Source organism: Brienomyrus brachyistius, unplaced genomic scaffold (genome assembly GCF_023856365.1).
Source record: "Brienomyrus brachyistius isolate T26 unplaced genomic scaffold, BBRACH_0.4 scaffold74, whole genome shotgun sequence".
NCBI lineage: Eukaryota > Metazoa > Chordata > Actinopteri > Osteoglossiformes > Mormyridae > Brienomyrus > Brienomyrus brachyistius.
This window is the reverse complement of record NW_026042349.1, coordinates 444,671-458,476: the sequence shown is the minus strand read 5'-3', so window position 1 is coordinate 458,476 and position 13,806 is coordinate 444,671. Positions and strand designations below refer to the sequence as shown.

At 44.3% G+C, this 13,806-nt stretch overlaps 1 protein-coding gene across 2 annotated transcripts; it reads right to left on the bottom strand.

Moving 5' to 3' along the window:
- Positions 1-782: 782 nt before the first annotated feature.
- On the bottom strand, positions 783-13,134 carry cept1b (choline/ethanolamine phosphotransferase 1b). 2 transcript variants are annotated; one of them, XM_049003091.1, is made up of 9 exons: positions 12,847-13,134; positions 11,255-11,749; positions 8,611-8,758; positions 8,262-8,403; positions 6,743-6,827; positions 5,052-5,183; positions 4,551-4,709; positions 4,043-4,168; positions 783-3,851 (listed from the first exon to the last, which is right to left on the bottom strand). In XM_049003091.1, exons 2-9 carry the CDS (start codon positions 11,651-11,653, stop codon positions 3,714-3,716), a joined length of 1,329 nt encoding a protein of 442 aa, XP_048859048.1. In that variant the 5' UTR covers positions 11,654-11,749; positions 12,847-13,134; the 3' UTR covers positions 783-3,713. The 2 variants fall into 2 exon arrangements, with proteins under 2 accessions (XP_048859048.1, XP_048859047.1); XM_049003090.1 differs by lacking the exon at positions 6,743-6,827 and adding an exon at positions 5,548-5,632 and having other exon boundaries at positions 12,847-13,133.
- Between the last annotated feature and the right edge of the window lie 672 nt (positions 13,135-13,806).

The following is a 13,806-nucleotide window of genomic DNA, read 5'->3' as shown; positions in this document are numbered from 1 at the left end:
AGACGACGTGCCATTAGGAAGCACAAATTATACTCGCATATTCTTACGATTTCCAAAAGGATATATTAAATACTAAGTTTAATACACTTAAATTTCGCTACGAACCAGTGAGTGCAATATATAGCAAATTTAGTGTCGGGGATCCTGTGGCCTACAGGTTAGCCCGTCCTGTTTCCTGTGTGGGTCCCAAAGCCCCAGTGCAGTGACGGGGAAACTGTGCTGTAAAAATGGTGCTGTCCTTTGGATGAGATGTAAAAAAAAAAACAAGGTCATAAAAGATCCCTGGGCATCTTTTGGAAGAATAGGGCTGGTACCTTGATGTCTTGGGTAAAATATCCCGCTGTCTCTCTATCAAATCTGGCCTCCTAATCATCCCCTATATCTAACTGGTGAATTCTCTCTTGCCCCTCCACCACCTTATCTACTGTGTGGTGAGCATACTGGTGCAGAATGGTTACACCATCCAGGTGGCTGCTACACAGAGATGGTGCTTCAAGTGGTTCTGTGTGGTGCTGTGGGGGTCTTGAAAAGCACTATAGAAGTATAACATTCATTCACATCTGACTTCATCCAGTCATGTGTTTTGCAAGTATATATAAATACATGAAAGTATGGTGCTTGGGAGTGGAGCTTCTTGCATTAAAACAAAGATTGAATCAATTCATTGTGTCAAAAAAATAAAATCCAAAATTAAACAGTCAAATATATCAGAGGGAAATAATGGTAAATTAAAAAAAAAAAAGTCTTAGGCAAAGAAAAATGTGTGAAAAAATAATCATCCATTATCATAAATATAGCAATCTTTATTTACATAAGCATGTTTTATTTAAAAATTATTTTTTTACAATCAAGAAAACAAATTTAAGAATCATGTATCCCTAAAAGGCAAGAAACGTAAAGTTTTAGACAAACTTAACTAAACGGAACTTTGGGCAGAATTTAAAGATATCAAACGAAACAAAAAGGGAAGAAAACCTTCCATGTTCTACATTCAATGAAGTTAAACAGTATTATTTTTTTATGAAGCATGTTAAGGTCTAACAACTTTGGTTATAATGTAGCTAAAGGCAGTGTCTCTTAGAGCTGTGCACCTTGTTATTAAATACTACTCGCTTTTAGGATTTTCACGTCTTGATACATAAATGTAGCTCACAAAGGGGTTAGAAAACCCAGAGACATCACTTAACATTTCCATGGATACATACATTCAAATTAAACTGATGGTTAAGTTACTGGTGAATAATTGCATACCTTTAACAGAAGTTACCATTTCTTTTAAATAATGAACATCTATAGGCAGACATTTTTAATTTTGTACAAAACTAAATGACACTGTATGGCAATGGCAGATATGATCATGCCTCTTTTTTCGAGGAATCTAAAAACAAAACTGAAGTGATGTTACATGCAGTCACAAAACTGTAAAGACCTTATCAAGTCTTGTGAACAACAGAACAAAGGCATTTAATTATAGAGAAACCAAGATGCAACACCAAGCAGGCCTGCAGTCAAACTCAGCCACAGACACTATTGACAGAAACCAGATGGAGGTAAACAGGGTATAGCAGCTTTCAATGGATAATTCTGGGTGGGGGGGGACACAAACGCACTACTGACCTTGGTATGTTTAGACTGATAATATTGTACACCTGAGACTATCCTGCTACAAATGAAAAGCACCCTTTTCCAGTCCAAAAAGAATGTCCCACTTATTGTACGAATATTCAACATCAAACATGGGGAAACAGATTCAAGACTTAAGGCAATTATTTACTACTTATTGAAAAATATAGCATAGAAAATGAGTTTAATAGACATGATTTATAGATGTACTTATAGAAGACTGACATAACACCAAAATGATGCATCATTTTACACCTTCAGGACTGTCAGTCCCAATGTTCCTTGCCATCTGTAACCTAAACCGGAGATCCACAGCCAAAGCCCCCAAATGCACTGCCCCCAAAACAGCGCCAAGAACACTCCGACGGTACACTGTGTAGGGATCCAGTGGGAACAGGCCGTTTCCTCTACATGGAAAGCACATGTAAAGCACCTCACCTAAAACTGCGAATGGCTGGCAGACAGGCTGGTCTGTCCTCATACTTCAGGATTTGCTACCACAAGGTTAAGACGTAAGCATAGTCCTCAAGGGACCCCAAAATGCTGCCGGGGGAAGAAGGAAATAAAGCCTCTATCGTATATAGAATGGACCGATTTCACCTGGGCAACAGCTGTTCAAAAGCAACATTTGAGTGTCCCAGAAGGAGCACTGCCAGTGAAAGCACAGGAAAAGCAGTGTGATTACAGGGAAGAAAGAAAAATAAATAATATTAGCATGTAAACATTTTTCTTGTTCCTGTAGCAACTACCAGCTGCCCACAGCCCTCATACAAGCAGACAGTCACACGAGGAAACAGCGGAAGGTAAGATGGTCGCTAACGTTTGATGGTGCCGGATTTGGCTTCCATAGGCCCTGTAACACTGGCACAGACCCACAATACACGCGGTGCGGGACCTGCCATGTCGCGGACTACATGGCGGCACAAAAGTAGGGAACGATTCTGCAGCCTAAGGATTTTTACAAAAATACCATTGGGGGGGGGGGGGGGGTGTTGTACCTACGTAGGCAATTTGCAGTGCCAGAAAAGCCAAGGAAGAGCATGAGTAATGAATAAAAGTGACTAACTGTAAAGAAGCATGTAACGTTCCTTGCCTGTTCTTACATTTGCTTGTACAGCGAGTTCCTCTGTAGTGCCCCCCCTCCCCCCAGTGGTCAAAAACACAGCATTTGGTCTTCATACAAGCTGGACACCTGACTATATACAGTCACATCTGCAACGACGAAAGAGGGCCACTGAACATGACAAGAGTGAAACAGGCTTTAAAAGCAGGAGTGACAAGAAGGGGAGTTTTGTCCTAAAATGATCCATGTTTCCTTAAACAGGAACCAGAGGTTAAAATACAGCACAGAGCCACAACTACAGACACACCTGGGTGCGCCCCCTCCAATTCAGATGTCAAAAAAACATTAGCTGAAGAAAAACTAATACTGAACAATATTTTTTTAAACTTTTGGTTGGGGAGGCTATTTGCATGTCTTCAAAGCAATAAAAATTTGTGAACAATGTGATTAGTCAACCAAGTCTAAAATGATTTGGTAGAACAATACCATTGAGGTTAAATTTAAATGAAATTAACCCATAAAATTGTACATGGTCAGAATAATATCAGAATAAGATATTCTGGACACACTGTCCCAGGCAAATTAATAAGAAATAATAAGAGTGAACATATTTTTGGTAGTGCACCGGTGTACTTAGAAAAAAACACTTGTTTATATTTCAAGAGTGGAGTGGAGTAACGAAAATTATTTTCCTTTCACTTTTACCCCTGCATAGTAGAAAAAATAGCTGCAAGTAAAGGAGCACGACCAAAAAATTAAGGGAAAAATGCAAATAAATAAACCAGGAAGTTCCATGACCTATAAACCCGAAGCTTCATACAACAGTTCAAGGCTGGATGGACTAAACTCTAAAAAAAATTGCACACAGAGACAGTCAAGGTAAATTATTATTTCCACTCTATTCATATTTTCCTTTTATATCTTTATCAGTTTGCTTAACTGGTTTTATATTTGATCAAAAATATTGCAACTACGTTTTCCTCAACACCCAAAAAAAAAACAACCGAAAAACAAGAAGACCTGAAAGTCAAGAATGATGGTTGCGGCCGGGCAGACTGGCGATGGTGGCTGGGGGCCTTATTTTGAAGACGGAAATACGCAGGTGGGAGGCGATCTGGTTGCAAACACTGATGCAGTAGCGAACTAGATCGAAGGAGGACAAGACCTGTGGGTGCAGAACAACAGCTCAGGCTGTGGTCCGGAAAACCAATCGTGTCATAATACAAGATGTTTGGCCACTAGAAGCCACCGACCTCTATACAGCACCTGCAGTCGGCAACTCAATATGTATTAGCAGTACGTGTGGCCCACAATCCAGCTGAATGGTGATTAATCAGTTAAGCACATAAGCCTTACCAGTGCGATCCACAGAACCCAGTATTCATCAATAAAGCTGTTAAAATACTGGTCCAGAAACAGCAGTCCGGGTCCAAGAAAAGCCAGATCATGAAGGTACATTTCACTTTTTGTCATGTGTGCAACCTACAGAGAAACAAAGCACACACTCGCTGTCAGTTAATCTGCAGTGCTTATCTTAAGAGAATGCCTGCCTGCAAATCCGCCAGGCCACACCAGGGACCATCTCCCCTTAGGGCTACTGATAGCGTCAGAATATCAGTCCCTGTGACTGAAGCGGCAAACCCGACAGTTTGTTATATGTGACTGAGTGACCCAGACCTTTCCTTATTTTAAAAAGTTAGAAAAAAAATTACCATTTATCTTAGATATTTCAGCAAAAAATAACATGCAATAATAATAACAATAATAGTAAAATTAATAATTTTTAATACAAATTTAAAACGCAAGAAGAAAATACACACCACACAGGGGATCTTATTTATCTACTGGTAAAACAGGCAATTACCACTAATTTGTTGGTGATCTTGGCCGACACAAAGCCAAACACCAGGATGTAAAGACAGGGGTGCCTTTCAAAGAGCTGGACAGCAGACTTCTTGTAGATCATTACGGCCAGAGTTACCACAGAGCCGATGTGAAATAACGGGGAGAGGACACTCGTTCCCTGGAAGACAAAAGCACTCAAACATCACAAATAATACTGCATTCTCAAACAATCTGTCACTGCAAATAGTTTTGTTTATGCTGATGGGCCACCTGAAGTGTTTGATATTAAAGTGACCTCAGCACTTTTTGAATATTAGGAAAAGAAGCACTTGTTAAGCCAAAGCAGAGAGCCTTAGCCAACCTAGCAAGGGTCAGAGCCTGGAATGATTCAAATTCATACCCTTAGGTTTGTAATTACACAGATAGTGATCTTGCTGTCACTTACATGCCCTAACATTTCTATTCATATTCAACTTATGGCTATAAGAACACACACAGAGCCTTTCGGCTGTGCACTTACCGCTATTGTCGATCCATTTTTCCCAACACCACCGGTAAATATCACCCGAAAATAGTTCATGCAAGAGAATATGGCTCCCACCACTGTGAAAATGGCAGGAACTATTTTCATCTGAATGCTAATCACGGGAACCTGCGGACCCAAAAAAGCCAGTAAGCACCTCACAGGGAACATGGACAGAAGTCTTCAAAAATAGTAAAACTATGCAAGAGATAAGCAGCAAATTGAATGAGGACAGAATGTAGCTTTAACATACTGAAAATAACATTTGAAAAAACATTCAGAAGGTATCACTTGAAGGGTTATAAGACGAGTGCTATAGCTGTGCTGTACAGCTAAGCCGACTGCAGCAGAGTAACAGTCGGCTACAATGTTATACAAGCACATCTTTGTACAGAAATTCATTTTAGCTTTACGATCACTCACAGGTCCTATATCAGAAATTAAAACCAGGCACACACACACCGGAAAATTAAAGGGGGGTAAAAACAATTACCGGGAACTGCCAAAAAGCCGATCCTCCGACAGCGGCCAGCAAATACATGATTATAATGAAGATTTGCACCTCAGTCACATCAATGCTGAGCCGGTAAAGAAAGCAGAAGAATCATAAGCAGGATTAGAAGAAGGTCAGCACTTCACGTCACCATGCAGAGCACAGCGCCCCCTACAGGTCTCCCACCCAAACCACACTTCATCCCATTAAAAGCAAAGAAGTATGTCCATCCTTATATTTCTCATAGAAACCTTTACCAAATAATACTCATTTCATTCTGCCAAGTATTAAGATTTTAGTTATGCCAAGAGTAAATCACAGCTCGCAGCTATCTCACAATTTCCAGTGAGAAGAGGTCTTTGCTCTTTTCTATAGGATTCATGGGAAACTCTCTGTATTATTCATGGAAAAACTAATCAGAAAAGATCCTCTTTAAAATACAATAAGAAATAAGAATCTTCATAAGCACACTGACAACTGACAGAGCAGTTGGGAGTTTAACTGTCCTCCAGTCTAGAATGAGACTACGATGTCCCACAAAAAACAGTGAGATATCAGAAGATGGATGTGTCTAGAACCCAAGGTGCTAGGTGTCAGTTTGAAATGTATATAAGATACAGATACACAGGAAACCATTTGGTTATCCGGAAAAAGACACGAGTCTTATTTGAGCAAATTCTAGCCTTCTCATTGTCAGGCAACTTTAGAGATCAATACCCCTTTGGTCACTTCCAACATCGTTCTTCATTTTTTTAACACGGTCTGGATCACAGCTTATACAACTGGGAATCTTATTTTTCCAAGGTACCTGCTTAAAGGCTGTGAAAAAAGACAAGGGATTCCAGTAACCAGGCACTCAGGACTTAATACCATTTGGTCTGATGATGCAAGATCAATGTCCACAACATTTCATACCTGTAACTCACAAGTTGGTCAAAATGTGATCAAAAGCAAGACTAAGTTTAACTACGACTAAAGATAATAATTTGATCAATAATTATATCAGTCACATCTAGCTGGCTGAGTTGAAGAATGACTGTGGGGTTCCTTTGAAGTTGTGATCCCCTAGTTTCATTAGAAGAGCACAGATCGATTTCCTGGCTAAGCAGCACATGCAGGAAGCGGTGGGAATGGCTGAGCGCAATCCATGCGCCAAGGGGGAGGGGCTATGGTAAGGGGATTTGGCCCCAGTTACCGTCAAGTTCCAGAACTCTGGACCAAATGCGGCCGTGAGCATCTGCAGAAGGCCTAGAGTGAGCTGTACCTCTACAACTGCAAACCTGCCATTCAAGGAAGGACGAGAGAGAGAGAGGCAGCTCAACTTAGCTTTTCAATTTTATTCCTCTAGCTCAGCATAAATCTTTGGAGGGATGGGCTTCAGTGGAAAAAGAAACAATTCACCCGTTTTATAGCATAATGAGTAAAAGCATAAATATAGATTTGCAACAGCTAAGCAGCTGTGTAATGTACTCTTGCAGTATGACACTCTAAGGGTGTACACTAGACGATCCGTACTGCGCCTGAGCGCGTTTGACCCCCAAAGTCGAGCTTGTCTGACTAGTGTGATCGCTCCACACCTTGCCCGGTCCAGTACGTCTAACTCTGCCTGGGCTAGGGCTGAAAGACTTAATGAAATATTTAATCATGATTTTTTCAGACAGACACCGCGATAACGACTTGACTTGCGATATACTTTTTCAAAGGTCAAGCTTCAGTTCAACATTCAGTGTGTAATAAACTTAAAACATGGCAAAGCATTACCACATAACACATGAAATATTAACTTGTCTATATTCTAATGCAAGGATGAGAAGATATGAATTGCTTTCAATGTGTATTATTATATTAGCAGAGAATGAACATAAAACAATTACCACAAAAGCTGAGACAGTTATGTTAAATTAAGTAATAATGATAAAAAATAAAACAATTACAGGTAAAAGCAAAACAATAGCGATCTTGCAGCTAATGCTGCTTGAACCCTTAATAACACTGACACTCACGCTTTCAGACTCTCACGCAAAATATTAGGTCATTTTAAATTTTTTCATGTATAAAAAGGCCCAAAACGGTTACTACAAGTGAATTTTTTAAAAAGGAATGATTCTGTCCCAGGCTTTTTGACCCATACAAGTGGTTGATTACTGTACCCATACATCAAAACTCTTCTCTGTTTTGGAATGAACTTTAAAACCTACACTACCTCTCTCAGAAGTACTTAGATTAGCACTTCCAGGGTTATATTCATTATTATAAAAAAATTGTATCACTTGCCAACAGAGTATTTAGAGTGACAGTATTCTTACTCTTACTCGGGTTCTATTGAACCAGTATCAGAATGTATTCACAGAGACTTTAAAGCACTTATGTAAGTTGGTCTAGCTAAGGGCAACTGCTAAATGCCGTAAATGTAAATGACACAGATATTGACAATTATTAGGTAAAGAATTACACAGAAATGACTTCCGAATTGCAAAACCGCATCCTAAGATCACATACATAAAGTAATTACTTGGTATCTAAACACTGCATATCCATCACATTTGTGTCAGATACACCAAATTACTCCCATCCTTAGGAATCATATTTACTTTAAGTAAGACAGACTTTGGGGCTTTGGCCCGAAACATCCTAATGGCAAAGCAAACCTGTGTGTGTGTGTGTGTGTCTGTCCGTGCTCGTGTGCATATATGTTGCAGTGCGAGGCCACTCACATGCCAAAGCGCAGGGTGCCAGACACGTAGGTCTGCCAGTGGGCGCAGTAGAACAGGAACATGCCAGCGAAGCAGCAGAAGAACATCCAGTCCGGATGGGTGCCCAGCTGGAGGGCGATGCAGGTGCCCAAGACCACAAACACTGGAAGATGGCAAGATCAGCAGCAAACCCCATGAATATCATGTGGTCCCAGCGACAGCCACCGCATACACAATAATCCAATCTTTACATCTACCGGCTACACATCTGGCTATATTCGCTAAGTATAAATACATAGGAATGAATCTGAAGATGTTTCTGCGCATGTGTCCATGAAGCTGGGGGTGGGGGCTGGTCATTGTAACTTACCGGTGGACAGCGAGTCACAGCCATGGTCAAACAGCTCTCCTAGCGGGGTGCTGCTGTTGGTGCGGCGTGCCTGCTTGCCGTCTATGGCGTCCAGGGACTGGTAGATGAACAGGCCTACCGCGCAGGCCAGGTAAGCCCACAGAGGTGCCTGAAAAGAAAGCCCCAGGTAAGCCCACAGAGGTGCCCGAGTAGAAAGCCCCAGGTAAGCCCACAGAGGTGCCCGAGTAGAAAGCCCCAGGTAAGCCCACAGAGGTGCCCGAGCTCTTAGGTCACCCAATATGCTCTTCAGCATCACCATCCATTATTTAACACAGCTGAACATGGAAGTGTCATACAATACAAATACTAAATACTGTGTTAAACTGCACATAGTACCAGCAAAAAACAGTGCCTACAAAGCAGAATGTCTCCAACACCTGTTTACAAGTGTTTCACAGCTAACAGCAGCCTAAGAGCTCAGCCAGGATGACCCTGACAGAGCAAACGGGCGCGGGGCGGAGCAAACGGGCTCCGGGCGGAGCAAACGGGCGCCGGGCGGAGCAAACGGGCGCCGGGCAGAGCAAACGGGCGCCGGGCGGAGCAAACGGGCGCCGGGCGGAGCAAACGGGCGCCGGGCGGAGCAAACGGGCGCCGGGCGGAGCAAACGGGCGCCAGGCGGAGCCCTCAGCTTCACCAAAAGCCTCAAAAAATGAAGATAAAAAAGGTGACCACTGATTTCAGAGTGGTCTGTCTGTTGCTTAGACCTTGACATTTTTGGGGGAGGTTGTCTTGGTCCTGTTGCGGTCTCCTGTATGTGAAATACTTCAAATAACACAATAAGCCAAGGTTGGAGGACCCACCCCTCTGCCTCCCCCCCCCCCCCACCAAAAAAAAAAAAAAAAAAAAAAAAAAAACTCAGCACGTATTCAGGAAGCATACCCCGACTGCACAGTATACTACAAGGAAAAAGAAAACATGTCCTCCCTCCAGGTACAACCCAGTTACTCATGTGTAAATGACTTTTCAAAAATGAAACAATTGCAAAACCTGATGTCACCTGACGTGACATCACATGACCAGAGATGACACACCATCACGTGTCCAATGAGATTCTGCTTTACACCCCAGCACGTACACAAGTCAGTTCCTTCTTTCCACCTCGAAGATACGCACAGCTGCACCTTTGGTGGTCAACAAAAGTCTTTGTACCTCCCTGCCTATTACACACTGCCATCTCTGATGTCTTCTACCCTGAATTATGTACTTTTAAACTATTTCACAACCAGACCACTGCTAAAACACGTGCAAGAACATCACCAGAACTCACGTTAAGCTGCTTGTGAGTAAATACAGCCAAGAAACTTACATGGTCCCTGCGTAGGGAGAATTCTTTATCTTTCATGACTAAGCAACTAAACTAAGTTCAGTTTTCTAGACCCACATCCCACAGATGAAAGGGGAAAGTTATTAATAGCGGAAAACAAGTTACATAAGCTAAGGAGCACAGGTACGGCATGTACAAAATGTCCCACCTTTTTACTGCAACCTAAACTGGGAAGCACACGGGTGGCCCCCCACGCCAGTTTGAAACACGCGCTCGTCCTGCAAAGCCGTGGCCCCACCCTGAAGGAGGGTGGCCCGGCCACAGGCACGTGCTCGCAGAAAGGTCGAGGCCGTAACCCAAGATGTGGGAGTATGTGAGTCGCTCGCTCTCCTGCCCCAGGGCCAAAGATGTCTCAGTTACATGCAGAAGAGAATGAGAACATCAGGTGCTTGACGGTGGACCAATAGGATCATGAACAAACGAAGGAACAAACCAAAGACCCAGGGAACTACCACCTTCATTCACTCATGGGGGGGTCGTGTCTGTCTGCTCAATTAGAACAGTGCTGGCACAGAGCCATGGCCTGTCACTAGGGAGTCATTGCAGAAATGTATTTACATGTAGGGCACGGGGGACATCTACACGCTGTGCCTGGGCTCCCCCCATGGCCGTCATGAAACAAAGGATCAAAACAGCAGATTATCTGACAGCCTGTTCATGTCATAAGCTAGAGCTGCAGCAGTGGTGCAGGGGCATCATGTGCACAGAGGTGCTTCAAAATGCAGCCATAAAGTACGTCTCTCTGGGCAATACAGCAGCAGCAGATACCCGAACAAAGTCACGCCCGCAGTCACACCAGCGTTTTGTCTCTTTAGAACTGCACCCCTGATGAGCCTCTCCACTAACCAGTAACCCTAAAAAGGGCCGACTGAAAATGTAAGGTCTCTCAAATCCTGTGAGGCAGCTAAGAAGCGCTGGCTGTCAGGGTCCACGGCGGCGGCAGCACTGCTGACAAGAGCCCAGTCAAAAGCTTCAACTAGGCAGCAAACTCGGACGGACGGATATTCAGACGAATCGGATGGATATTTTTTCAGAAGGGAACCTGCTGTTCTAAGTCTAAAAGAGGCACTCAGACGGAAAGCAGGATTCATCAGTGTACGATGTCAAATGTACATTTTTTCAATCGGAGTCCATTTGCTGTGAATAAGCTGAATTAAACTGCTAAATAGGGCTGTTCCACAGCCCTGACCGGAATAAGTGGTCAGAAGACAGACAAACAGAACTGAGGAAAAGGGCCCGAGCCTTAAAGCAGCACCGGCTGCGATACGAAGGCCTTCCTACCTGCTCGGTGGCAGTGGGGCAGTAGTAGACGAGCACCAGGGTGGTGGCGATGTTGGTAACCAGGCCCACGATGGTGATGAGGTTGGGAGCCACCCAGGGGGGCACGCGCTTCACCAGCCACTCCCAGTAGTGCTGCATGAGCGGCTCCAGCAAGGAGCGTCCCGCACTGCTGTACCGGTGCTCCTCTAGGCGCCTTAGCTGGGCGCGGGACAGCGGAGTGGAAGGCAGCTGCAACAGCCTGCTGGGGAAGCAGCTCCCAGCTCCAGCCGCACCCACAGAACACACACTGTCCTCCTGAGAGGACAGGGTCCTCCGGGGGGCCTCCGGGCCCGGCTCCCCCATCCGGCCGCTCCGAGTCCTGGGGGTACGATGGCTACTGTTGCTGCTGCTGTTGTTCATTATGGGCTCCAGTCGCGCACAGACTCTCTCTTCCAACGTCTACTGCCTCCACCCTTCTGGGAAGCACGGCATCTACTGTGAGGCTGAGACCTTCTCCTGGAGAAGAGGGGGAAATGGGGGGCACTTTAGCTGCTATGGATGCAGCACTAAATGGAAACAAAGAGGTTTCTGCTCAAACTGACAGCCCTGGGTAATCTGACCCAAAGATGGCAGAGGTGATGTGTGTAGGGCAGCAAGGACAAATACTGAGAGATCTCAGAACCAAGAGCAAGGATAACTGACCAGAATGATTTGACTATAATTACACAGATAATTTTCCATTCCATTGTTTCAGAACAAAGCAGGATGAAAATAAGGTTTTAATTCGATTTTAAACGAAATAATCAGCTATCAAGAGGAGATTATTACCGTCGACCCAGTCCAATGCACCTGAACTATTCCCAATGAGTCAAGCAGCCATATCATGTACAAACTTCGCCATTGCTATTTCATTCATTGATTCTTGCAAATGATAATGTTAAAGATGAAGATATGCGCAGAACGTCACGCGGGCCCGGTGAGCACACGCACTGCAGGAGCCGCGCAGTCTGCCCTACCCTCTTTAACTGCTAATACAAAAATCTACTTCAAATACGAGGGAAAACTTGAAAGCTAGTTCTAGCCACGTGTTCCTCAGGCTGAAAGACAATAACTAGGTACTAAACCAATAACCAGCAACATCGTAACACTCAACGATGCAGACAAAAACAACCCAGAAATAATGGGGTGGCGGTGCGCGTATTTAGCGACGTTGTCAGGGCATGGAAGTGACAGGGGCGGCCGCGCCGCAGCTCCCGTCCATCATTCCCATATTCCCTCACTGCGATCAGGACTTGCCGTAGTTTTAGTAACCGCGTCCCGCAGCCTACGCGTGTCGTGTAAATCTGTAAATAAACAAAGTTAGACACTTAAAACCCAAATTCGCCGGGTTCATCGCGTTTCCGAAGCGTCTGCCGCCGACATCTGCTCGCACCGGCGTCTGCATCCCGCACGCGTTAGCCTGTTAGCCTGCTAGCCCTTTAGCCTGCTAGCCTCCCGCTCACACATGCGCCTCGGCCGGCTCACATGCTGCCCGAGCCGTAGGCCCTCTGCACACACTACTTGGGAAAACTAAAAAAAAAAAAAAAAAAACGATCGTCCAGCGAAGCGCTCACCTTCCGAGTCCTCTGTCCCGAAAAAAGAAACCGGAATAAACTATCCGAAGAGTCAGCCGGGCTCACAGTGTCCCAGACCCGCAAGGCGGCTACACTTCCCGGGAGCTTAAGCTCGGTAACGGACCGGATCGGTGCGGGACTTCTTCGGGTAATATGTCAGATCAGCAAAGAACAGCGGCTGGACCGCTAGCCGGTTCCTCCGTTCTGGGAGGGGATTATTTGCTCCGGGCTGTCCTGCTGATACCGGATGGAAATTCCCCAGCGCCGCGCCGCCCTGTGATTGGCAGGCGGGACGGCGAGTCACTTCCGCCTGGCTGTAGCGGCTCAGCCTCCGCTGCAGCTCTAAGCGGCATGTACGTTTTCGGCGGCAGGACTGTGGAGGTGCGTCGTGTTGCAGGACCTGGGGCACCTGCGACACGAATTAGTTGTTGTCCGCAGTAAATAAGTCAGTTGGGACTAGAAAATTCTCGCGATTGCAGATTTGTTTATTTTATATTAATTTCATTTTTTTATGCATCTGTTCTTCCGTCATTTTTCCATAACCATTGACCGTAACCAGAGGTAGAGATTTCAGGTCCAGAGAGTACAAATCCAGACCAAGATTTTGTTTCAACCAACCCGTTGAGTATGATCTGTGCCTGTGACTCTTTATGCTCAACTGGTTGGTTGAAAGAAAGTCTTGGTCTGGATTTCTACTCTCTGCACCTGAAATCTCCACCTCTGCCCGTCACAGTATATTTTTACATCTCCCCTGGGAAATCTTATGTGAAGCATGTCATATAAAGGACATTATATTATATATATATAATATTATATGTAAGAGATGAGTCCCTTTAAGGAGACTGAGTTACGACACTAATTGATTTATCCCGTATTATGGTTCTATGTAATACTGTGCGTTATCAGTACATGTTTTGGTTGTGACCAGTGGACACGTTTTAATTGTCGAATAAAACCCGT

Coding starts and splice junctions, on each gene's coding strand:
- cept1b (XM_049003091.1), bottom strand. CDS start 11,653: ATGAACAACAGCAGCAGCAACAGTAGCCATCGTACCCCCAGGACTCGG. Junction 6,828..8,261: donor GGCACCCTGCGCTTTGGCAT/GTGAGTGGCCTC, acceptor CTTGAATGGCAG/GTTTGCAGTTGTAGAGGTAC. Junction 4,710..5,051: donor AAAATGGATCGACAATAGCG/GTAAGTGCACAG, acceptor TTTGTCTTCCAG/GGAACGAGTGTCCTCTCCCC.